The 27,538-nt window shown below is 38.4% G+C and overlaps 1 protein-coding gene across 1 annotated transcript in view; it reads left to right on the top strand.

Annotated features, from left to right (window-relative positions):
• RNGTT (RNA guanylyltransferase and 5'-phosphatase) overlaps positions 1-26,883 on the top strand; it is a 241,443-nt gene extending 214,560 nt beyond the window's left edge. Inside the window, exons 15-16 of the mRNA XM_040238814.1 lie at positions 22,652-22,775; positions 24,277-26,883. Of these exons, the coding sequence (XP_040094748.1) occupies positions 22,652-22,775; positions 24,277-24,434 (282 nt within the window). The 3' untranslated portion in view covers positions 24,435-26,883. The remainder of the gene's footprint in view (positions 1-22,651; positions 22,776-24,276) is intronic.
• Positions 26,884-27,538: the final 655 nt, after the last annotated feature.

The raw sequence follows: 27,538 nt of genomic DNA on the forward strand, positions 1-27,538 counted from the left end.
CAGTGAATAAGACTGACATGGTCCCTGCCTTGGTGGAGTTTTCTGTGTGATGTACCAGACTGCTGACTGAATCCGGTCTTCAGGAGTGATGACTATAATGATAGGGAAGATAAGGGGTTATTTGGATAGAGGACAAGGGTTTGTATCTTCTTCTAGTGAGTTGGGAAGACCTCCCTAAAGAAGTCAAATTTAAGCCCCAAATTGAAGGGCATGAAGGAGTTAGATGAGTGGGGACAAGCTGGTCTCTCAGTGGTAATACCAAGAGAAAACTAACAGTAAATTAGTTAATACATGCAAGGCACCTAGAACATTGCCTGGCCCTGAGTGAGGCTGTTGTCTTCCCCGCCTTCGTCATTGCCATCAGTCAGTGATTTATTCAGGTGCTCAAATAAACACTGATTGAGCATATGCCAAGTGTTGGGTGTCTTTCGGTACTGTCATGGGATTCAGAAATGAAAAATTTAAAAATCCTCCTTTTCAAGAACTTAAGGTGTGTATGTGTGCTGTGCTCAGTCAGTCAGTCATGTCCGACTCTCTGTGACCTTTATGGCCTGTGTAGCCCGCCAGGCTCCTTTGTCCATGGGATTTTCCAGACAAGTATACTCAAGTGGGTTGCCATTTCCTCCTCCATGGGTTAGATATGTATACAAATGGCTAAAAAGCAAAGACTATACCTTGAGAACAGTAAGGGAGGTATGAGCCCATTTTTGGTAAGAACAGTCCTTTCTTTGTGGGAGTGGTATATAATCTATGTCATGTACTTGTCAAATAATCTTACACTGTCTATAAAATCTTTTATTTTCCTGTATTCTTAACTTTTAGGATTTTGCATATGTAGATCTTTACTAGCCACTGAAACTTTCCATGTTTGAATTGAGAAAGTATGTATCCCACCCACTGAAGTAGATGAATAGTAGGTGCTCTGAATGTTAATGAATGGTCCTAGAAACGTATTAAACTCTTTAGGGTTACTTATACAAAACCCTCATAATTGCTAGAGGCCTTTATAATGATGGTATCACGTGCTTTAGAGGGACTCAGTATAAAGAAATAAAGAAATAGATGTCACCTCTTTTTAAAAAAATGTTCTCCATATTATTCTTCAGGGGTGTACCATACATAGATAACACCAATTATCTATTTTAATATTTTGCTGCACTAAAGAGACATCCCTGACATCATTTTTTGAAAGTATATTACTGCATGCAGCTAAAAAGAATTAGAACAAGAGTCAAAATTGGTAATCATTTAAATAGTTTTTATTTGACAGTAGCAAAAGTGGTATATTTCACTTTTGCTCATACAAAATAAGAAGCTCAGCAGACAGGAATATATTTCAACAAGATGAAATTTGCAAAATGTTGCTTATATTTCTCTCTTGAGAGAAAACAGTCATTGTGTAGTAAATAGCATATTGTAGCTTTTGGTATATAAGATTAGTAAGCATTTTATTGGCTGGAATCTTTTGTCTTTATGTCAGTGTAGTACATTTATTAAAAGATAAACTTTTTTTTTTAAATTTAAACTTTAAAGCATAAAGCTGTTATTTTTAATAAACAGATATTTCCCCTCACAATTAGATGGAACATTGAGCTGACCATAGCAAACAGTGTTATAGATTGTCTCATCCACAAGGAAGCAGATTAATGAGTTTTTAAATTAAGGGTAGTCTTCAGAAATTCCCTGGTAATCGGTCTTTGCAGTGGTTTTTAATCTCTTAAAACATAAAGCTTGCATGGGATGAGACATGAATTAATTTCCCAGCTATTGACAAAACTGAATCCAAAACCATCCACATACATATGACAATCACTTCTAGAGAGTAATTAGCTTGCTATAAATACAAGAGATTTCCTGTGAGAAAATTGCTTATGCTATGTAACCAATAGAGAAATCTGAAAGATTAGGAAGAAGGTATATCTTATCAAAAAGAATAGAACCCTTCAGTTTTTTTTAGCTTGTTTTGGCTCTTGTGCTTTTTTTTTTTGGCTGAGATTTAATTGTGAGAAATGTGGCAGGCTGGTGTGTGAGACATGTTTATGCCATTTATGGGGTATAGGATTAATTTTCATAATTAGCTTTTAGAAATCTTTATGGAAATTTTTTCATGAATCTGTTAAAATGCACAAGGATGATTTGGCATTCAACTGAAAAGCAAAACAATCCCTGAACTGTAGGATAGCCAAGAACTAGATGAACGTGGTGGGATTCTCATCCAGTGTACGTACCTTGGTTTCTCATCTATCAGATGGGAATGACAGTGTCTCCTCCTTAGAGTTATTGCCCAATTCTGTAGAATAATGTGGATAAAGCATCTTGCATCAGGCTTATAAAAGTCATTTTAGAAAATGATGTTTCCTTCTACCCCTGCGTCACTTCATCTCTAAAGCTTGTAGCCAGTCATTATAAATAGGGGCTTTAGTCTTTTATCAACTTTGGGATCCAGATCATTAGGGTCTTCTGATATACTTTCTTTTGACTTTTTCCTTCATATGAAGAACTTTGACATGAGAAACTGCGTGAGTACATAACTAACACCGCAGGTCTGTTTCTTGGATATTGGAAACCTGATACACCTCTCCTAAAAAACTAGAGCATATGACTGTGCTTAGGAGTTCCCGTCTGTGCTGCAGGGTCTAACTGCAGGAGACATTTTGATTTTGAGCTCAAGGTGTTGTTTCAAAGCCAGTTATGACTTTGGTTTTAATTTATCAATAACCTCATGGGAAAGACAGCCTTTTCCAATTCAGATTGATAATAGAATAAAAGTAAATCTAATAGTCAAGTATTTGCCTTCCTCTAGTACCATTAATATTTTTATACTATATAGAAGTGTGTATATATGCTATGAGGGGGCTTCCCTGGTGGCTCAGCAGTGGAGAAAATGCTTGTGATGGAGGAGACTGCCTTCAATGCAGGAAAAGCAGATTTGATTCCTGGATCAGGAAGATCCTCTGGAGGAGGGAATAGCTACCCACTCCAGTACTTGCCTGGGAAATTCCATGGACAGAGGCGCTTGGTGGGCTACAGCCCGTGGGGTCACAAAGAGTCAGACGTGACTTAGCAACTCGACCACCACCAGTACCATCACCACATGTGTATGCTATATAAAGTATATTCAGTGAAGCATATATTGAATAAGTCAGGGTGAACTGCATGGGGTTTAGTTTCTTCAGTTTATTTAGTTTTATTTTCTGTTTAACATGGAAGTTAAATAGAATGGAAGAATTCTTCTGTTTATGTAATACACGATCATATTTTCCTCACATAAACTGAGTGCAGAATAACCCCAGAAAATAACAGGAAAGCAGGCAAACAGAATTGCAGTCCCTGATGTCTGTACCAAATGGTTTACATAGGTTAACTCATTCAGACCAACAGCAACCATCTGGCAAATTCTAAGCACTGTGCTCCAGGTTATGTGGCTTACAACCTGAAAAGCATAGAGGGACGTAGCATAGTGCCTAATGCTTGCGCAGTGCACAGCACAACACCCATGTATCAAAAGCACCAGAATCCAAGAGTTTCTTCTAGTTCTACCTAATCCACAGTTCCTTATATTGTTTTGTAGCACTCTTTCCTAAATTGTCTCAAATATCTAGTAAGGTGAGGAAAATATTGTACCAAACTGTCCCTAAATTGCTATATGGTTAACTAAAGAAGTAAAAAGAAGTAGTGTGGTATGTTGGAAGGAACTCAGGATTGAGTATGAGATTTGGGGTTCTTGTCTTTGTCTTAAGACAGCTTTTTAAAGTAAAAATATGTTTTTTCAGTAAATCATGTCTGGTTTTCTAGTTTCTTTTTAACCAAAATTAAAAGGCAGTCATTTATGAGTTTTTTTATTTTAAGGATTTATAAAAGGAAGGTGAACACATTCAAAGTCATATAAAATAAATGTTTTGAGAATTCTATTCAGATCACATGGTTAAGAGCTTTGGAGTCAGGAAAAAGTAAGCTTGAAACCTTCCATAGCTCTCTGAATTTTGTAAACACAGTCTGTGGTCTCTTGGTAGCATATGTCTGCCCTTTGCTATGAATTTGGTCTAGTTTACCAAGGGGTCATATATTCATTGGTAATAATAAACTGGAATTTCTTTAGAACAGCCTTCTTGAAAGAGCTGAATTCAGAATAAGGCAGGTCTAGGAGATGCTGCAACCATACTATCTTTCTTGAAAGCACTGGATCTGCTCTGAGAAGCTCAGCAATGCTCACGTGACAGACGGTGGTCTGATGAGGTATTCCTCCTCATTCTGCAGGGCAGGTGTTAGATGTGGCCCCAAACACAGGAATTGAGGGCTGAAGTTTGTTTATCTTTAGGCCTTGGAAGGTTCAAAAATGACAAAAGAGCCTTCTGTTCCTAGCCTCAGTTGCAAGGTTTGATTTATTATTCCGTCTCTGTTTTAGTTGTTTTTTTTTTAATATCCAAATATCAGCTACATGCTTTCTAAAAACTCTGGATTTAATATTTAAAGTCTGAAAAAAAAATGTATACACACATCATAAACATACCTATCATGTACATAACTGTATGTGCACACACACACCCCCCAAACACAGAAAAAAAGTGTCCATAAGTCTGTTCTCTATAGGAACTTTTTATGGAGATCTTACTTAAGATTTATTATGGAAAATTATTTTAAGGAAGAAATCTAGGCTCAGTTTTGAGTGGCAGACAGGAAGGCAGGAACTATTTTGAATTTATCCTTATTTACATGGGTCCTAAGTCACTGTTTAAAATAGGAATTTTGTAAAACCAACTCATGAGAATGTGAAGGGCTAATGTGTATAAAGATATTTGAGTTCCTGTCAGTTGTTGTTGTTCAGTCGCTAAGTTGTATCCAATTCTTTGAGACTCCATGGACTGCAGCATGCCAAGTTTTCCTGTCCTTCACTATCTCCCGGAGTTTGCTCATACTCCTGTCCATTGAGTTGAGGATGCCATCCAACCACCTCGTCCTCTGTTGTCTCCTTCTCCTCATGCCCTCAGTCTTTCCCAGCATCAGGGTCTTTTTCAGTGAATCAGTGCTTCTCATCATGTGGCCAGTGTATTGGAGCTTCAGCTTCAACATCAGTCTTTCCAATGAATATTCAGGGTTGATTTCCTTTAGGATGGACTCTCAGGGGTCTTCTCCAGCACCACAGTTCAAAAGCCTCAATTCTTTGGAGCTCAGCTTTCTTTATAGTCCAACTCTTACATCCATACATGACTGCTGGAAAAACCATAGCTTTGACTATATGGACCTTTGTTGGCAAAATGATGTCCCTGCTTTGTAATACACTGTTTGGGTTTGTCATAGCTTTTCTTCCAAGGAGCAAGCATCTTTTAATTTCATGGCTGCAGTTACCATCTGCAGTGATTTTGGAGCCCAAGACAATAAAATCTGTTACTGTTTCCATTGTTTTCCTACTTCCCATGAAGTGATGATACTAGATACCATAATCATAGTTTTTTGAATGTTGAATTTTAAACTAGCTTTTTGACTGTCCTCTTTAGCTATGTAAATGAATTACTTATTTAAAATTTGCATATTTACACCGTGTATTTTTCTTGTGCTTCTCCTACTTGTATATTTGATACAAAAAGGAATGATACATTCATCTTTTTTCCTACTGTAAACGATATTGATAAATACTGGGTGGATGCATAATCATCTTTCATATTTTAGGAAGCAGAAAATTGTGGTTTATAGTGAATATGATACAATGGGATGCCTTAACTATTTTGTGTGTTTATTTTCCATCTGACACGAAAATGCATGGTAGATGTTGTGTTTGCTTATTTTCTCCTTCCTGTTTCCCCCTTCAGTTCTCTTCAATAGCTGACATCCTATTTCTTCTTTCACTAGAAATTGTACCCACAGCCACAAAGGAGAAGCCTAATTTTATGTGGCAGCATGGTTTAAAGGAACTTCTACTCAGAAAGCTGTGATTGATCCATATACTGGTGGGCTGCCGTCTATGGGGTCGCACAGAGTTGGACACGACTGAAGCGGTACTTAGCAGCAGCAGCAGCATAGGATTAGGTCATTAAGTTGGGTTTATAAAATTTTGGTTTGGTTTGGTTTTCAGCTCAGAAGTACAGAACTTTTCATGCATGTTTGCATGCAAAATTTTCAATGGAGGACATACAGCATGAGAGGCATTGTATTAAAGCACCATCCTGATGGAGCTTACTGTCAAGTCTTACATGTAGAGAATTCAGTAGGCTATTTTTCTAAGATAAGAGGAAGAATAAGGTACTGTGAGAGCATATCAATGAAGCAGAGAGTCTGTGGAGTCAGAGCAAGCTTCCCAGAGAAAGTAATTCTGTTATTAAAGTGAGGTGGTTAGCCAGAGGGGAAGCAAAGATGACGTGAGAGCCTGATCAGTCCAAGAGATGAAAATCATTTAATAACAGCTGAAATATTTCAAAATCTGATGTCATTTCTATAAATTCTTTGTATAATGCATATCAACTTTCTTCTTCTTCTTTTTTTTTTTCCCCTTAACATTTATTGAGCACTTTTTATGTGTGCAGTGAGCTCTGGTACTGAACGAAACAAGGACCCTTGTTTTGTTTGCTCAAGGAGCTTACCATATAATGAAGGGGAACATAAAACAGAAGGAAGAAATTATATTCTGAAATAATAAATCACGTGATATTTCAGGAGTTGACAGAATAAACTCAATTCTCTAAGGAAATGTCATCTGAAATTATTAAAGTCAAGCCTCAGCACTTCTAGGCCAGCATGTTGTGCCGAGGGGCCATGGGAGAGATGGGCGAGAGCATTTGCCTGGCGCAGGGCAGCTTCTCCAAGGGGTATCACTCTAGGAAAGGAGAGGACGTGGGAAAGGTGAAGGAGCCTTAAAGTGGGGTTTAATTTGCTATGCTGAGAGTTGTCCTCCTCCATTTTTCATATACTTCAAGACCAGAAATGGTAAAATGCCTCCCTTAACTTCCTTGTTAGTTGTTTGAAATTAATTTATTATTTTCTTAATATACTCTGTGAAGTTTTTCCTAACTTTGGTGCTTGGTCTTGAGATAAGTTACATGGATCTCAACCAGTTTCGGTTTTGGTTTTCATGAAATGGAATGAAATAGAAGGAAAAACAGCAAAGTTTACCACATCAGGATATAAATTGTTTTATGAGATGTGTTTGTGTGTGTGTGTCCATAGTAGGTTGAGATATAAATTATTTTTTATTATATTAGATAAGCTGGGTAAGACATTTTCCTCCTCTTTGGTGAAACTTATGTGACTGCAAGTAAAAATTTGACCTGCTAAGTTATCTAGTTTACTGGTGAAGGGTTGCCTTGTAGACCACAGGGTCAGTAGGCAAGACTGAAATGCAGGGAGTCCGGACCCTTATTCTGACTCTGCCCCTACAGAACCATATACTTTGGACAAATTGCAGGCTTTCTGTGAACCTCATTGTTTTCAGTCTAAAAAGAGAAGAGGCTTAGGTGAGCTCTTATGCTCCCTTCTAGCCAAGATTCTGGACTTGGTACTCTTTCTAAAGCACTCGGCTGTAAAAAGTGAATTGTCTTAAGGTAGATTAAGCATTTGCACAAACCTGTTATTAATTCAGAGAGGTGGTCCTAGCAGGAGAAACAAGAATGAAGCAAACAATAATATATGGCTTATTTCCACATTATCCTACTTTCTGCCATACATGCCTGCGATGATCCACTGCATGTGGAGACATGTTATGAATGAAATAATGAGCGAAAAGGCCTTCCCAGGTGGTGCTAGTGGTAAAGAACTTGCCTGCTAATGCAGGAGATGTAAGAGACATGGGTTCAGTCCCAGGGTTGGGAAGATCCCCTGGAGGAAGACATGGCAACCCACTCCAGTATTCTTGCCTAAAGAATCCCATGGACAGAGGTGCCTGGTGGGCTACAGTCCATGGGATTGCACAGAGTCAACACGACTAAAGTGACTTAGCACGCATACAAGGAGCATAAAAGCACTTGGCCTAATACCTGTTTAATAGAGCCTAAAAAAATGCTGAGTTGAAAAACTTGAGATCATAACCCCTAGAACTAGGCAGTTATATGGGCTACTTGTCACAAAAGTGAGGAGGGTGTGAGTATGTGGAGAAACCAATACTGGAAAGTGAGGGGACCCTCTGGACCCATTTTTTGTTTTTAGTTCTTGGATCTGCATATCTTACAAGTGTTCTCTTACTTCTTTATGAGATGCCAGGGTGACAAAAAGTATCTTCCACATAGCTTTTCATCACTGTGTACAGTAGGGGAACATCAAGTACAGAAGAATTCTGCAGTCCATCACCTCTGGCACTTGAAGGTGGCTCAGAAAGAGACTCTAAGCATAAAATAAGAGTAACTGAACCCATTTATCCCATCATGTGCGGGTATTTAGGGTCAGTTTTCTTGTTGGAGCTCACCTATTTTCTGAGATCATAATAGTTAAACTGAGCTAAGTGTAGCAAAAGAGTTTATGTTACAAACTCAGTTAAAATAGTCAAATAGAGGGCTTTCTGCTTGTAGCAGTTTCTTAATGTCCTGGAGCACAGAACTGTGTGTCTCTTGGAAACACAGTCTTGCAAACAACCCCATTTGGGGCACTGTTAGGCAGGGCTGTTGATACATGAATACATTTCATATGATTATCATAAAATTGTGGTCTGGAAAATGAGCAGCCATGGTGCTGCATCTGAGACTCACATTTATAACAAGCTGTAATAGAGTAAACATTTTAAATGGATATAAGAACAGGCATTACTTGTGATCACAAATGTAAGTTGAAGTGCTTTTGAAGCCCAATTTAACAAAGCAAACAAATTTCCCAGCATTATTAACATAATTGTTCTCTGCTGGATTTTGATTTCTAAAAAGTTATTTAAGGAAAATAAAACGGGGTGGGCGGATGGAGGAGTGGGCAAAAAGAAATAAAACTAAGAATGAGTAACTTTTCCTTTTAATGTCAGATTAAAAATAAAAAATTCCAGAAGTTCACTCTGCCGCTTTCCCTAATTTACCAAATTGCTGCCAACCTGTTTAACCCAGAGTTCATATTTCATGGTTAATTTGGGGTTAAATTCAGCTGTTTGCTCTGCAGTCAGCAGACTTTGGATTGGGCTACACAGCATTCATCTGCTGGGGAAACTCCAGACTCTGCTGTGTGAGTGGTAAAACAGGGACTTACTGTCCCCACCCCGACCCTTTCCTAAGGCCAGAAGAGGACAGGACTGTCCACTGAACCCCATAGTGGGGGAAGCATGACTATACTTTGGCACCAATTAGATGGATGGGGTTCTGTTGTTCCTGGAACATTTCAAAAGCAAAAATGGAAGAGAAGTGGTAACACCTGAAGTGTGGTAGCAGGACAGTTAAAGCGGTGGTAATTTGGAGCCTCCAGCCACAGACAGGATCAGGAGGCAATCACCCTTCTTCTGTGGCAGCTGGCACGCAAAGCAAGCGGTGGAGTGTTCTCAGCTTGTTACTTTCCAACATTCCACTTATGAATTAAACCCCCAGACAGCCATCCTTCCTGTATTGTCATTTGGCCAGATCAGACCCTCAAGTAGCAAGCATGCTTCTGGCACAATGAAACATCACAGTGGAAGCCACAGACACTCAGGGTGGCAGGTGTCCTGGCCTAAAAGTTGGCAACAGCACAGGTTGGCACTGGTGAGAGGAGCATTGTCGGAGACTTGCTCAGTGATTTCTGTAGTCGCAGGGCTGAGCTGACTTAGAATTAGAGGGAGGCACAGTACTGTGAGGACGTCTTGTAACATGATTTAAAAGCATTCCCACCAAGCATGCCACATACCTGATGTATTATTTTTATTAAGCACCAAGATTGTGCTAGGTACCTGTTAGAAGAAAGGTAAAAAGCCACCTACCTTGTATCTTCATACTTAATTCCAGGTAATTTAGTGCTACAGCCCAGAGAATAATTTCCTTCCTAGCAGGCAATCACAGCCACCTTATTCAGAATAGACTCTCTGGAGGCTTGATAAGAGCAGTTGAGTGGTGAATGTGCAAAGACAAGTATGCATGCGTACGGTAGGGGGAGGATTGCCTGGGTAATTTTGATTTTCGTCCTTTATTCCCATGAGGAGACATTGCCACTGTCCTCATCAGGACCAGATGAGAACAAAAACCTAAGGGAATGTGGGAGTCGAGGAGGGAGGAAACTAAATGAGAACTTGAATCTGGTTCCAAACGTAACCTTCAGGAGTTGTGAATGCTGATCTCCCCAAAATCAGGCAATCAGATCCTTCTAAATGTAGAAATCTTTACATAATAGTATTTTTGTGAATTTTACATACATGCATAATTCTTTGCAAAGATCCACACCACCCCTCCAAGGTGGGAAAATAAAAGCAGATAAACCAGTTGCCATGACAGAAAAGACTGAAAATCACATGACAGAAATCATGTGACCCTCCAGTCACTGGAGCCTCCTAAAAATTTAGCTCTAATTACCACTGAGATCCTTCTCTGTTGTATATTACTCAGCTGAAAAGAACTTTATCTTCATTTCATAGAAGTGGTTTAGGACACTGAGAACTTCCTTTGTCTCCTTCTCCACGTCTTCCCCCACCACTTTAGAGATTTTCCTGGTAACTTGTTTCCAGGCCTCTGTTTCTCCACACTACTATTAACCAGCCCGTGGCGCTGGAGGCTAGTGAATTTTTTGTCTGTTTGCTCATTTTTGTTTGTTTTTCTCACATGTAGCCTGTGTTTTTTTTAATCATATCTGTTTTAGAAGATTGTATTACAATAAACTTAATGTGACCTAAAGGAATCCACTGTCCCCTGTAGTTTGTGGTGATTGCAAAGTATACTCCATTAGCTCTTTGGTTTAGCTGTTCAGTACTTTCTGGATTAGGAGTGAACAACAATAAAATTTTCCTTTTCCTCCAGCATGTTGAATTTTCTAGATATTTCCAAGAGACAGTATGATGCAGAGCTCCAGATCTCAAAACAGCCTTGAGAGAATTAGCTAAACTTTCTGATCCTTGTTGTTGTTTAGTCACCAAGTTGTATCCGACTCTGTGACGCCACCGACTGCAGCCTGCCAGACTCTTCTGTCCATGGGATTTCCCAGGCAAGAATATTGGAGTGGCGGGGAGCCAGAGAGCCAGGTGGAGATGGTACCTCTCAGCCTTTTGGGGTTTTACTTTTGAGGGCTAGGTTTGCCTCTGATGAGAGTACAGTTAGTTCCAGAAAAGACTGGGCTGTATGTTGATTTCCTAAGAGGTGGCGGATAGTTCAGACTAACTTGTGAAACTCAGATTCTGGTTCCAGAGCTCTGTCCCAAGAACACAAAATGCAGGAGACATTGAGCACGTGATTGCTTTTGGGAGTGGAGGTCTCAGGCTCAGGCCTCAACCTTGTGAGTACAGTTGTGCTGTTTGGTGTAACATGAATTCAGAAAACACCCTACAATTTGACATTCCTTCTGATCCTAGCAGAGGCATCTGGATGCTCTTCACGTCTGTGTATTTTGAGGTTGGGTGGACAGAGTATACCATCAGGACTCTGTTGTTGCTTCTCACAGTCTTCCCCACTTTGATTTCACATCATTCCAGAGTTCTTTTCTGTCAGCCAGACTTTTTTGTAGTCCCTTCTTTCCCAGTAATTATTTGCTGATTTCCTTATGTTTGGAAAATACATAATAAGTGATTGAAGGGGAAAATGTGTAGTTTTCCACTGAAAATTAACTTTCCACCCCACCCCACGCCCATCCTAATTTTTAAAAAGGTTTACATTTACAAAGATTCAGATGAAATTTTCAACTCTTCTGAAACCAGCAGGACACACCTGACTTTAATAGTTTTCTTAGCTGAAATTACAGATGTTTTTCTTCAGTTTAACTTAGGAGAAAAGATTATCTAAGGCATTTTGTGTTCGACTTCCCCTTTAGTGGTTTATTTTTGTCTTCTTCTGCCCATCTGTCTGCTAATAAAATGTAAAATAAAATATACCTGTGTTGCTAAAAAAAAAATTGTGGACTGGGTCGCCATTTCCTTCTAATGTGCATAAAGTGCTGACTGCAAAGTCAGGTATTCAAAAACTATTTGTTCTCTCCCTTTCCTTTCCTCATGAAGGAAAAGAATCTGTCAATAATTTTAAAAGTAAATATCTCCAAATGAAAATAAATGTCTTAGTTGCTATACTTCAGAAACTGCTGCTGCTTAGTCACTTTAGTCATGTCCAACTCTATGCCACCCTAGGGACTGCATCCTGCCAGGCTCTTCTTTCCATGGGATTCTCTAGGCAAGAGTACTAGAGTGTGTTGCCACGCCATCCTCCAGGGGATCTTCCTGACCCAGGAATCGAACCCGGGTCTCCTACATTTCAGGCAGATTCTTTACCACTGAGCCACCAGGGAAGCCACAACTATACTCAAATAAAAATTAATTAAAAAAAAAATAGTATCTTGGGTAAGAGTATTAAATTAGTCTTGAGTGCAAGTTACCAAAGTAATGAATTCGCTTTTTCTGCTGGTTTTATAACCACCTCAAAGCATGACTGTTCACACTCATAAAAATATATTAATTCATAGAGATAGTATGGAATGCACTTTAGTACTTGGATATTTGATGATCTCCAAGTTTGCTATTAACTCCAAAATACTGGATTTTATGAAAGATATTTGTAGTATGTTTTAGGGGGGAAACAAAGATTTTTTTTTTTGTGGAAGGTGTTTAAGGACTGTAACAATTTATATTAACTGTTTTCAAACTTTCAACTTTTGAATGGTTTCTGATATTTCCAATACCTGGAGCTGATGAAGCAGATTTAAATAAATTCATTGTGAATGTCATTCAGAGGGTATATAGAGATACAAAATAGAACTCTAGGGTTCAGAGCAGTATATTGTCACTCTGTGTTTGTATAATGTTTGTCAGTAATTCCAGGATTTCTTTCTCAAAGAAGAAGAAATACAGTTGTTGAGAAAGCATATATAAAAGCAGAATGCAGCGTGTATGGCCAAGTTACAGTTACTGTGGTTGGAGAGTCTCAATGAGAGTCTGCCCTGACTTGAGGCACCAACTTGTAAGAATGGAATTTTGGAAACTTCGTTTGCTCAGATGGGTCCCAGTCACCACAGAGCATTATCACTAAACTAAGGAGTTCTTTGTCTCCGAGCTAGAGATTCACAGGCGTCATGGGTCTGTGGACTTCGGTGCCTATTATTGATGCTAGAGCAAATCAGGCCATTTTAAAACAAGAGTTTATTCTGGAAGATAGTCAAAGGGGAAGAATGTCAGCCTTTTTTTCCCCCTCTCTCTTTCTCTCTAAGTAGTAAGCAGAACAGGAAGGAAATCTTTACTTATTATGGTAGCATTTTGATTTATTGCCACATGCTACATTGATCTAAGCTGGAGGACAGTTCTCATGAGGTCTCATAAAATGGGCAGAGTTGAATAGTTTGGTTTAAAAATTTGGGTGAGAGGAAAGAGATAAAGTTATATGTAATCATCCTGCATTGCTACAGAATGAAAAATGACCATTATTGGGTCCAAATCATTAGCAAGTCCTTGGAAAGTAAATGGAGGACTCAATGAAGTAAATTGGATTTAGCATTGACATTTTAGTGACTTTCCTAACTCAAACATAAGATCCAGTGTATTGTGAACTTTGTAAAGCATGGATATTTAATGACCATTAACATGATTTTAAGTTAGGTGTTTGTTACTGCCAGTAGACGGACCATTAATCAAACTCAGTCTGACAAATATACTTTATTCATTATTTGCACTAGCTGTGAGAAAGACATCTTAAAAAACAAGCACCTTCAGTTAAGTCTGTCATCATACTTATAACTATTTAGTAAGAAAAAGTTGTTAGACATGCATATTGGATTTTAGTCTCCTCACATTAATGATCCAGGCAGACCTTGGAGATACTGGTGTTTGGTTCCAGACCACCTAAATAATCGCAATAAAGCAAGTCACATGAATTTTTTGGTTGCTTAATGTATATAAAAGTTATGTTGACTCTAAACTATAGTCTATTAAGTATTCAGTAGGCTTCCCTGACAGCTCAGTTGGTAAAGAATCCCCCTGCAATGCAGGAGATGTGGGTTCAATCCCTGGATTGGGAAGATCCCCTGAAGAAGGGAAAGGCTACTCACTCTAGTATTCTGGCCTGGAGAATTCTGTGGGGTCTCAAAGAGTCGGACATGACTGAGTGACTTTCACCTTCAATGAGTGTTCAGTAATAGCATTATGTCCAAAAACATATACATACCTTAATTTAAAAATACTTTGCTAAAAAATGCTAACCAGCATCTGACAAAACAGTGTTGCTACAAACCTTTAATTTGTTAAAAAAAAAAAAAAAAGATGCAGTATCTATGAAGTGAAATAAAGCAAAGAGCAGTAAACTGAGGTATGCCAGTAGCTTGTGAAGCTTTCCTTGGTTTTGTATCATTTTTACTATCCCAAGCATGCACTGAACCCATGATCTACTTATAAATTCTCATCATGCTTGGTGTTAAACAGAGCGATATATTGTGCCATAGAGTGTGGCTCTCTGTTTAGTGAACCGTTACCGTTACCTCACCTTACCTGGCAGAACTGCCTGTTCCGTGCACATGACCTTTTCCTTTGACTGGTCATGCCCATGGAAAGGTCTTCAGTCCAATAATGGCTTCTCATTTGGTCGAGAAATCAGACAAAAGCTTTGCAGCTGTGAAGTACAGCCCATTTTAAAATTAACCTATTGTAAATTCTTAATGATTGAGAAATTCTGCAATTTGCTATGATTTGTGGTTCGTGCTCACGCAACCAGAATAGCAAACAGCAGAGACTGATGCAGGTCAACATGGCGGGCGTTTGGAAAGTGCAGAAAAAAGAAACTTAATAGACATCGTGACTGGTTCAAACCAACATGTTATGTTCTCCTGCCCTTCGTCTGTCACACATCACTTTGCCTCCCACCCACAGGCTCTCCCAAGTGGAATGTAATCCTTGGAAATGACTACTTTTAAATTACAGTTTATTACACAAGAAGTAAAATCTCTCTCAAGTATAGTCTACCTTTGCCTCCTGTAATACGTTTTCAGCCTGGAGGCTAGATTCTTAGGGGAAAGGAAATCACAGGTTTTTGACTGACAGAGGCCAAGGATTTGAATTTCAATACAACTTGTATCCTTATACAAGTTACTTAAATACTCTGGGCTTCAGTGTCTACATCTGAAACCTCATTAGATTCATGTTCAGATTGTAAAACCTCATCAGTTCAGTTGTTCAGTCGTGTCCGACTCTTTGCGACCCCATGAATTGCAGCATGCCAAGCTTCCCTGTCCATCACTATCTCCCAGAGCTTGTTCAAACTCATGTCCATCGAGTCGGTGATGCCATCAAACCATCTCATTCTCTCGTCCATTTCTCCTCCTGCCTTCAATCTTTCCCAGCATCAGGGTCTTTTCCAGTTAGTCAGCGCTTTGCACCAGGTGGCCAATGTATTGGAACTTCAACTTCAGCATCAGTTCTTCCTCTGCCAGTATTCAGGACTAATTTCCTTTAGGATGGACTGATTGGATCTCCTTGCAGTGCACGGGACTCTCAAGAGTCTTCTCCAGCACCACAGTTCAGTAGCATCACTTCTTCGGCACTCAGATTTCTTTATGGTCCAACTCTCACATCCATACATGACTACTGGAAAAACCATAGATGGCTTTGACTATATATACCTTTGTTGGTAAAGTAATGTCTCTGCTTTTTAATATGCTGTCTAGGTTGGTCATAGCTTTTCTTCCAGGGAGCAAGCGTCTTTAGATTTTATGGCTGCAGTCACAATCTGCAGTGATTTTGGAGCCCAAGAAAATAAAGTCTGTCACTGTTTCCACTGTTTTCCCATCTATTTGCCATGAAGTGATGGGACAGGATGCCATGATCTTCATTTTTTGAATGTTGAGTTTTAAGCCAGCTTTTTTGCTCTTCTCTTTCACTTTCATCAAGAGGCTCTTTAGTTCCTTTTTGCTTCCTGCCATAAGGGTGATGTCATCTGCATATCTGAGCTTATTGATAATTCTCCCTGCAGTCTTGATTCCAGCTTGTTCTTCATCCAGTCCAGCATTTCACATGATGTTCTCTGCATATAAGTTAAATAAGCAGGGTGACAATATATAGCCTTGACATACTCCTTTCCCAATTTGGAACCAGTCCGTTGTTCCATGTCTGGTTCTAACTGTTGCTTCTTGACTTGCATACAGATTTCTCAGGAGGCAGGTCAGGTGGTCTGTTATTCCCATCTCTTGAAGAATTTTACACAGGTTGTTTTGATCCACACAGTCAAGAGCTTTAGTGTAGTCAGTGAAGCAGAAGTAAATGTTTTTCTGGAACTCTCTTGCTTTTTCTGTGATCCAGCAGATGTTGGTAATTTGATCTCTGCTTCCTCTGCCTTTTCTGGATCCAGCTTGAACATCTGAAAGTTCTCAATTCACATACTGTTGAAGCCTCATTTGGAGAATTTTGAGCATTACTTTGCTACCATGTGAGATGAGTGCAATTGTGTGGTAGTTTGAACATTCTTCGCCATTGCCTTTCTTTGGGATTGGGATGAAAACCTAACAGAGATGGAGTAAAAACCTTTGAGATTGGCATAAAACCTAATAGGGATGCAATGTTTCTCTGCTTCTTACTGACTGTGAGTCTCTAATCAAATTGCTTAACTCCTCTCTGCCTTTGCTTCCCTATCCTTAAAAACAGGGGTGATACTTCCTAGAGTTGTTGTGAGGGTTAAATAAATGAATCCATGTAAAGCACTTAGAAAGTACCCTGCACCTAGTAAGTATACAGTAATTATTAACCATGGTGGTGGACAGATATTAAACAAATAATCAGATAATGATAAACAAGGTAGAGGAAAAGTTGTGGGATGCTCTAAGATAATTTATGACAGCTAGAAAGATAAACAGGGGCAGTGTCATTTAGTGCTCTGTAATGGGAAGCACCTGATAAGGGGATGACATAATTTGATTTACTTCTTTTTTTATTGACATTTTTTCTACATTAAAAACAATCTCATGTTTACCATCTTTTATGAAACAGTTTATTTTAGGAATTTTTCATGAAAAATTATGAAAGTTAAGCATGCATTATGTAGAAAGTTTGGACAATACAGCCAAGCACAGAGAAGAAAATAAGCCCTTCCTAACTACTAATAATCACTATTAACATGCTGTTTTATCTGCCCAGTTATTTTATATGAAGATTTATTATATTTTGAATAGTAACTGTGACTAACTATAATTTTATGAAGAGGTAGTAATCTGTAGTTTAGTGGTGATTTCATACCCTGGACTTGTCTGCCATGGGAAAAATAAGACTGAGTTCTAGCTGCTTTCTTTTTATTGGCTACTTTCATTAGCTGAACTCCAGATTGGAGGGCTTGAAGACCCTGCTATTCATGAGAGAGACTTCCTGTTACTGTGTTTCTAACTTAGCAAATGTGAGGTGTGTTATTTACCCAGTAGTCCTTCATTATAGAAGTACAAACACAAATTGATTTTAATGGAGGAACTTTTTTTTTAAGTGGCTAAGTGTAGCATATTTTTAGGAAGGGTAACTTGTCAAGAGTTTTATTTCCTCTGATAGATGGATGCACTTTCTAAAAGCAATATATCAAGGCCCTACTATAAGGTAGTAGTTGTAAAAGATTGTCTGATGATTCAGATTTAAGCTGATTGTCTTGTTCTGAAATCACAAGGAAAACTTTTATAATTCCATTTCGATTTCTTTGCTGTTTTATTTTCTCTGCCTTCATTCATAAGTATTAGATACCAAAGTTGCATACATGGAAATAAGATCTTTGATTTCATCTCCTTGCAATATGTTTTAAAAATTCACCTTCTGTCACACTACAGAGTTAGAGCTTGAGTAGAATTTTAAGTGCAGAAAAGAACCAGTGGTCAACTTAGTTTAGCTCCAGATAGCAGTTCACAAAAGGTGGGGTGGAAAGGTCTAAGTATGAACATATATTCATATTCATATTATTCACTCTAATATGAATATCTCACTGTTACTCTTTTTCTCTCACACTCACTTCTCTGTTCCTCCTACCTCTCTTTTTCTCAGTAATTTTAAATTCTGACCAAAGCAAGTGGTGTGTGTTAATACTTTTTTAGCATAGTCTGGACTATTGAAGAGTAAATTTTTTCTTATAAAATCCTGGTAGAGGATGATTTTAGAGCTGACTGATTCATGGCTAACTCTAGAGCTGAGGCAAAGAAAATAAAAGATGAGACTGGAGTGGTATCTTGTGTTGCCAGGGACTAAACACTAAAACTACGTAAGTAAAAGTGGAAGCAAGTTAAAAGGACACAGCAGCCAACTTGACTGAGTTCCCAGTGGCCAAAACCAGAACAATTTGAGCAAGAAAATGAAGTGAAAATAGTTCATGATATGCCAAAGAATAAAATAAATATCCATGAGTTCTTACCGATACAAATAAGCAAATAAATAAATGAGGGAGAAGAGCAAATCTTCCTTACAGAAGACATCCAGATAATAAGTGTATAAGGAATGGAGAAAGTAAAAAATTCCATTAGAATACCACAGTAATAATTGCCGTAGGCATGATTCCTGGATGAATGCTACAATTAGTGAGTGAAACTTTTAAGAAGAAAAGGGATATTTGTATAGCCTGAAAGTCTCTCTCCTAGGAAATGTATTGATTTCTGTGATACTTTTAATAAGTGTCCACATATTCTTAGATGATACCCTTCCTTCAAGCAAGTGGCTGAATTCCCTTATCTTTGATCAGGGCTAGACCTAGTGCCTCATAACTAATAGAGTATGCTAGCTTTACAGTAAAGAAACCTGGCTGGTACCTTCTTCACCAAGTGATCAGGACCAGTAAGGAATCATGTTGTGACCCCATGGACTATGGCCCACCAGACTCCTCCATCCATGGAATTTTCCAGGCAAAGAATACTAGAGAGGGTTGCTGTTTCCTACTCCAGGGGATCTTCCCAACCGAGGGATCGAACCTGCATCTCTTGCATCTCCTGTGTTGCCGGGCGGGAACCTCTTGGGAAGCCTAAGATCTTATCTATCCCCTAGATATTATATAATGAGAAGTGTACGTCGTCTCTGGCATTCTTTCCCAAAATTTATAACCTCAGTCTGATCATGAGAAAACATCAGAAACTCACAGACTGAGGAACATTCTACAAAATACCTGACTGGCAGTCTTCAAGTGTGTCAGGAAAGGCCTGAGAAGCTGCCACAGGTCAGAAGAGACTACGTAGACATGGCAGCTAAGTGCAGTGCAGTTTCCTGGACTGGACCCTGGAGCAGATAAAGACTAGTGGAAAAGCTGAGGAAGTGGGAATCAGGTTTAGCTGATGGTGTTGTATCATTGTTAACCTCTCAGAGTTGATAACTGTCCTGTGATATACAAAACATGAACATTAGAAGAAGCAGGGTGACGGGAATCCTGGAACTCTTGATACAATCTTTACAACTTTTCTGTAGATCTAAAATTATTTCAGAATTAAAAGTTAAAACCCAGCTTACTGGTGTCTTCTCAATCTAAGGATATTTGCTATTTTGTAGTATCTCTAGAGCAAATTAGTTCAGAGAAATCCCTCTCCCCTTTGTAGTCTCTCTAGAAAAGAAAGACTAACAAAACAGCTCTGGATAACAAAACAGCTCTCATAGAGCAGGGACAGTAAATTTTAAAGGCTTGCGCTCCACTGTTAGAGACAGAAACTCATCTGCCTGCTCTGTACAGGTTGGTTCAGCCAACACCGATGGTTTGCCTTTTGTGACCTGGTGCCATGGCCAGCATTTAGGTTACAAAAAGTATTCTATTGAAAAAGAGGTGTAATTTACATGCAATACAATGCATAAATTTTGCTAAACAATTTCATGAGTTTTGAAAAAATATATTCATCTGTGTAACAGCTACCCTAATGATGTTCTAGAACATTTCCAACACACTTAAAATTTCCTACATGCTACTATTATGCTGTCAGTCCCCTTACCACTTGTATCTGTGCTCCAGGCAACCATTATTCTTATTTTAACAGTTTAGATTTGTTTTGTTTGTTCTTGAAATTTGTATAAAGGAGTCACACAGTATATATTCCTTTATGTCAGGCTCTTTTTGCTCAGCATAATGTTTTTGAGATTAAACTATGTTGCATAAAACATTCTTTAAAAAAAGAAAAAAATACAGAGAACAACAGCTGTGGTTCTGTCTTCTTCTGTCTTGGGCCCTTTGTTCCATTGACCTGCTAATCTGAAATTTTCAGAGATACTAGATCTGGTTTCATCTGACTATCTCAACACCAGATTATTGGTAGATTTAAATGGTATCAAAAGTGTGGTACTCAATAAGATGGACAAGAAGAAAAAAAAAATTATTTTCTTCAGTATAAAATACACTGTATTTTCTCCCCCCAATAAAAAAACCCCAATAAATCTCATTAATCCAATGTAATTATGGGTACAGATGTGAAATCTGGATTTATAAATATTTTATTCTTATTACTTTGCAACCTCTCATTAACTCAAAACAGGATAGCAGAGCTGATTATAAAAGGCCTAACCAGATCCTGTTTTAGTAAATAATAATGTATGATTGGCTGAGGATGATTATTGTCATAGTAACCAATTAGAATTTAGATACTAAAATTAAACTCCTTCCCTGTATGCCAATTATTCTTTTGATCTGACCATTAGTGAAAACTGTCTTTGTACACATATGGGATGTATTACATTTATCAGTTAGATATATTTTATTACTTGACCAAATGAGGACAGTGTGTCTATTTTGGGAATATTATTGGTGTGGTGAATGAACAACAATGTACTGTTTTTGAACATGGAAATACATTTAGGTTGGCATAGTGGCAGGTGCCTGCATTTTCTGGAAAGCCCTGTTTCCCAGAGTGTTAATGTGGACAGATACAAACAGATACTTAATAATACAGCCCAATGGCTATAGTCAGACTGAGCAACACATAATTTATAGCAAATCTGATACTAGGAACACAAGAATGATAAGCTATTTGATAAAGATGTACTGTGATCAGTAGTGAGTAAAAGTACAGACTGCACATTGATAACAAGCCATTCTTGTAAATGTGTATGATATAATTTCCTTGACAAGTGCTTTCAAAGTATATCTTTTCATGTCATCTTAGTTTCTTTAGTGAATTTGCTTAGCTTGTTTTTTTTAAAGTTTACAAGTAATGTTTCATTTCCTGACTTTATATTCAATTAAGAATTTTACTGGTGGGCTACTGTGTGTTGGACACTCATTTATTATTGCTCCAGTGTCCCGGTGCCTTAGAAACTCCATTGCCCACTTAAGAAATTAGAAAATGAAGAATCTGAAAGGTTTAGCAACCTACCTGTTAGACCCTACTTCTGGTGTAATGTAAGTCGTTCCTGTACCTGAGTAAGTAGCCTAGGTTGAATATAGATCATGTATCAAAAATGAAAGGATCGGTAGATCCCTCAGAAGGGAGGGAGGGGAGTTGATTAGAATAATGAATATTTGAGAATGAATTATCAAGTTTACTAAGTAGAACATCATTTTCTTGGGTAGGTCTGGTTCCAGCACACTGAAATGTGTTGGTCCTGTCAGATTTGTTGAAAATGCAAGTAGTCCAATCAGCTGTAATACTGAAGAAGGGAAAAGGACTACAATTTAAAAGTTTTTATGAAAACATGCGCTGCCTGTTCTGTGAATTGACAGCATCTTTTAAAAATTTGCTTCCCTTTATATTCCTAGGTGGTAGTGAATACGTGAGTAGAAAAAGGAGAGCATTTCAAATAATGCTAATGAAGTTAACTGATTGCAATCTTCCATATTGTGAGGAAAAGTTGTTAGCTGTGAAAGATGAGGACAGAATTAAAATATTACTATGACTGGCATTTGATTTGAAAACTGCAAAGATAAGCTTAGATTCCTATTTATGAAAACCATCCTCACAGCCCAATGAAATATCTTTTAAAAGGTTCTACAGTTGCCATGGATACTTGTTAGCTTTGATAGAGTAAGTTGTAATCCATATTCAATCATCTGAGGTGAAGTAGCCAAAAAAATCCACCACCTAATATCAAAACCAGCTTCATCTCTGAATCCATACCATTTTGGAGATGAAAAGGGTAAATAAATAGCCTAAAGATGAGCTGTTTGGTTAATTATCACTGCTTAAAAAGCAAAATATTTAGGATGCACATTGTGTGAATCAGATCCTAATGTCTGCTCTCTTGTGTGCAACTTTTTATCTTAACCAGTAAAAGGGATTTCTTAGGTTCTGACGTAGGAATTTAGATGGCAGGACCTTTCTGAAAGTTTTTGGAACCTTTGCAGATACTCAGTTCCTGAAAGCCAGAGGGACACAGACGGTATTGGAGGCACTGGTCCCTATGGTAACATATTTGCCTCTGGCTCAGGAGTGGCTGGTTTCCGCATAGCTTCCTTTAACTGCTATATATTGGCAGCCGTTTTCACTCCTATTTATAAGATGTCAGATTAATCAGCAAGTGTGCAGGGGAGTGAGTACTGCATCCTTGGGCTTGATTAGACGCTTCAGATAACAAAGAGCTCCATGTGACGGGCCACCGAGGTGTTTTTGGCATCCCCTCATGCATCTGTCACGTAATGGAGGCAAGAGCCTGTCAAATGACTTAAATATTTTCCTCAATTCTCTTTTAAAACAGGTGACAAAAGAGCTAAAACAGTATGACAACAAAATTATAGAATGCAAATTCGAGAACAACAGCTGGGTCTTTATGAGACAGAGAACAGATAAAAGTTTTCCTAATGCCTACAACACTGCCATGGGTGAGTATGACAGCCTCCCAGTGGATGGTACATGAAACCCCCCAAAAGAGATAAGGTGTTAGAACGAACCTCTTTCGCGGTTCAGCTCAGAGGGGAGAAGACCATCCAGACCAAAGGGGGCTTGTGGCAGGTCTGTGCCCTGTGACTCCAGTCCTCTTGCAACCTGTGGGCTCCTGCCAGGCGCCCAGGGGAGCAGTGTAAAGGGCAAGAAGGTGAGCTGTGGACAAGATGAATTTGTTGAACAACAACCACAACAAAAACCACGGTAATTGCAGATCTGTTCAAGACGCTAAAAACCGTCGTTTGCCAGATGGTAAAAGACAGAATTAGCAGGGGAAAATGTAATTTCCAGCTCCTAAAATAGCTTTACAAACAATGGAGAACAAAGTCAATGAAAAGCTTAAAAAAAAAAATGTAAAATTTGGTATGCTATCTTCAGGATGTGCTCTGGGTACAGTATGATTGCTTTGGGAATTCAGAGTAGTGAGCTTGTTTCATGAGGAACAGCATGCATTAATTATTTTTATAAGGTAAACTACTACTTCAGGCAACTCTGGATTGAGCTTTAAGTGGAATTGGAAAAAAACCAACAACAAACCAAGATTAAAGGTTAATGGGATTGTGAACTTTAAGAGTGCTCAGTCAGTGAAGGTGCTGATGGTTGTATGATAAGCTTAAGAGATAATAAAGAAATTGCCAGTTTGAGTTTTACAGCTTAAAAGTTACTTTTATACATTCAAAAGATTCTTGTTAGAACTATTTGTGTTCAGACAGGATGAGTTAATTTCAAAAAAGAGGAGTAATTAAGCCCATGTCTTTTTTTCTAAAACCAAGTAGGTAGATACAGTTTTGATCACATAAGAAAAGGTGCTTTATTTAATAGTCATTTTGTTATAATACCTTACTTCAAACAAGCTACTAAAATAAAGAAAAATATGCTTTGCCAGCTACAACAAAGCCTTAGTGTGCTGTGTTACACATGTGACAGTGTGCACTTCTCTCTGAGAGAGAAAAAGGTTGAAGGACACAGGGTGTGTTTTCTTTAGAAACTGTATGAACATGGACTGTAGTGTGATGCACTGCGCGAGATCAATATGCAATACAAACTGTTTGGGAGGATCAAAAACTGGTGAAGACAGGCTTAAACCCAAATACGTAAACATTTTGTTCTAGAATTAACAGTAAAATGTAACCACCAGAGGGGCTTCCCTGGGGATCCAGTGCTTCCAACGCAGGGGACATGGGATAGATCCCTGGGCTGGGAACTAAGATCGCACAAGCCACGTGGCTCTGCCAAAAACGGAAAAGCCACCAGCAATGCACTCATTTCAGGGGTTGGAGAGAGAGGCACACAGTTTAATTCACAGCAAGTCGCCCACGTCGGCAAGATGGAACGTTCTAGCCTGTTGGGATGGAAACCTCTCCCGTCCTCATCTCCCTGGGGTGAGTCAGCTCCCTTCATGAACCCTCACACGAGACACGTGTCTCCCTTTTTCCACAGCTGTGTGCAATAGTATCTCCAACCCTGTCACCAAGGAGATGCTCTTCGAGTTCATTGACAGATGTGCAGCAGCTTCTCAAGGACAGAAGCGAAAGCATCATCCGGACCCAGACACAGAGCTCATGCCTCCACCACCTCCCAAAAGACCTTTGACCTAAGGACTTGCCTCTGACTTCAGGACTGAGAGGAAAGATGAGTGAGAAAAAATGCTGTTGTCCCATTTTTTGCAACCAGAGAAATTAAAAAAAAAAAAAAAGAGTGTGGCTTGATGTTGATACACATTTGACTTAAAAAAAAAAAAAAGTATTGTAGCCAGTCTGTAAATATTTGATGTTTTTGTTTCCTCAGTGCTACAATACATCATGGACTTAAACATTTTATTTATATCTGATAAATTCAGCCTTACCTTGTGGAATCTGAAGATTGAAATATCTAAAGGTTTAAATGAGATCAAAATCAATGAAAAAGAGGCCTTGTTTATATATGGATAACTTTTGCTTTAATTTATAAAGTTAGCAATCTGGAACTGTGAGTGCATAGAACATTGTCTTTTTTAGAAGTTATATTTCAACTATGATAGATTTTCCTTTTAAAACATTTAGGCAGTGGCATTAAACATTCTTGCTATTATTTATCATGGATTTCCTACATCTCTGAAATTCTTGTATTCAAAACCAAATGACAAGGTTGTTAAATATTGTACTGTATTAAACAACTTGGTCTGGTTTATATCATTCTAAGAATTGTTTTGGAACTGTAAAAGTAAAAAAGTAAAGCTCCATTTTGTGAATGTCATTCTTTCTAAAGGAAGTATATCAAGTCTGTTGTTTGAACTACAGTATCAGACAGATATCCAATCTGTCCACTCTGGCAGTGGTCTTGAGTCACTTCATAAAAACGTAGCGATACACCACCCAGTCCTATGTGTGTTGTTCTTCTGGGAGACTTTTTTTATGCCAGGGCTACTTCTCCCTTACCTCAGCGGTATCGGCACATCGGCACATTGTAAATTACATTAAAACACACAACTCACTGTGATGATGGGAGTGATATCAGATACATACACAATGTTGTATTAGTTCCTTTACACAAAACCGCAAAGGAAATGCCAGCTGACTCCTTTGATTAGAAGGTAATATCAGTGGAAGAGAATGCTGTCACTGGAAAATGCTCTCCCACTGCTAGATAAATGCAGAGGCAAAGACTAGACATCTGTAGGAACTAAACATGAAGGAAGCCAAGACATTTATTTTCAAAGCCAGAATTTTCTCTCATCTTCTATTCTGGGAATGCTATTTCGGTTGTACATCTGAATTTTAACACATTTACTGATAGATAATGGATTTAAAGAGTGGCTAATTCGTCACATGCCATTGTTGAGAAACTGTGTTCTGATTGGTTTGTCAAGGAACTCTTGAGAATTAGCTTACTAGAGGCCAATGTATTTATTTTTAGGGTACAGGTTTTAAGTATGTGTATTTAAAACAAATTTTCATTATCTGAATTTTATATATGTAAATGTATATATATGTGAGTATAGGCAGCAGTGTACATTCTTCTACTAAGACAGTGAGACATGAAAATCCAAACGAGTCACCTAGTAGATTGAATATCTGATAGGATTTCTATATGAAACAGCACAGATTAACCAAAAGTGCATTTCTATTCATTCGAGTTTTAATGTTTTTAAACAAAGTTTTCTCCTGCAGTGCTTTTCTATATGAAATACTAGAGTCATGCTTGGGCTTCTCCCTTTATTGTTCCCAAGTTATGTAATGTGAATTTATTCAAAATGCCATTTTAGTGTTTCTTTCCTAGAGTACTTTTGTGTGTTTGAGTGCTACAGAAATAAAAGCATCTGATTGCTACTGCAACTATTGAAAGGTCGAAATTGGTCAAGATTTCATGGTGTCTTGTACAAAATGGATCTGAAAAGCCTATGCAACTCCTGATGGTCTGACATCTGCTTCACCAGGATTAGTGGCTCTTTTCACACAGTGTGATGCTTTCCTCCAAGCTCATGTAAAGGCAGGAGCCTTTTGCTGATGAGAGAGGAAGTCTTTGTCAGCGATCTTTAATGGAGTTAAAATGTTTATGGTAATTGTAACCTTTTAAATGAGTTACGTGAAAAGAGCATCTCATCTTCAGTACACCCAGATATTTTCTCTTTGCCTTTGTGCATTTTCCAGGACTGAATTTTCTTAACTTATCTTTCCCTTTTAGTTGTAGTGGTATATAGTAAGTAGATCCCATTTAGCCCCTGAACACATTACTATCCATAGTGTCATAAAAAGTCATCCAGAAAATAATCGGGGTGGAAGTCTGGAGGCACGATTTGGAACGTCATGAAGGAAATACTTCCTGTCTCAGCCCACTTCCTAATAACTGTTTTCTGACACTGAAGTTTTGTAGACAAGAATAAGAAAACTTTACTTTCCTTTGTTATCACAGATAAAAGATTTTGCTTTGTGTTTGGAAAAGATGTGGAAGACTCAACTGCCTGGCTGGTTACATTTGCTTTCCGTGAAATGCTCAGAAACTGTCAGGACATTCCTTCTCTAATTGTGTATCAGTGCATATTGTAATAAAACTACTGATTTCAAATAACAAAGTGTATCTGCTTTGTTTTACTGGTGATGCTTTTGTGTCCCTTTTATTGCTTCAACCAGGCCCCTCAACATCCACCTAGTTTTGTTGCATTCTTGAGACTAGCATAAAAACTTGGAAAATCCTCTATTTTTCTTCCTGAGAAACCACGAAACTTGAAAATTATGCATCAAATGTTTCCAGGTAGGAAAAACTAATGTGTTAGAGAAAATCTTGGGCTAGACCTAGAGACCAAGTCTAGGCTCTGCCTCCTGTTGGATTTCTGTCCACTCTAGGACTCGTTTCTCCCCATCTATAAAGTGCCAAGATTGGGCCAAATAATCAAAAAGAACCTTCTCAAGTCTAACATGATTCTTGTGTAAAAGCCAGTGTTTTGTGAATATCCTATATTCACGATAATAGCCATATCACCCTTGTGGAATATTCACCAAACTCCAAACAGAACCACTTTGTTCAAGGAGATACCGTCTCAACTTCATTTTGCAGTTGAGAAAGCTTTGACCCAAGGTTACATAGCTAGTGAGTTGTAAGCTGAGAACTGAACATAGGTCTTTTAGTTGCTCAGTGGTGTCCAACTCTTTGCAACCCCATGGACTACAGCACACCAAGCTCTGCTGTCCTGATTGATGGTGTAGTAAGTACTCGCCGAAAGGCT

The sequence above is a fragment of the Oryx dammah genome, unplaced genomic scaffold (genome assembly GCF_014754425.2).
Source record: "Oryx dammah isolate SB20612 unplaced genomic scaffold, SCBI_Odam_1.1 HiC_scaffold_4, whole genome shotgun sequence".
Taxonomy (NCBI): domain Eukaryota; kingdom Metazoa; phylum Chordata; class Mammalia; order Artiodactyla; family Bovidae; genus Oryx; species Oryx dammah.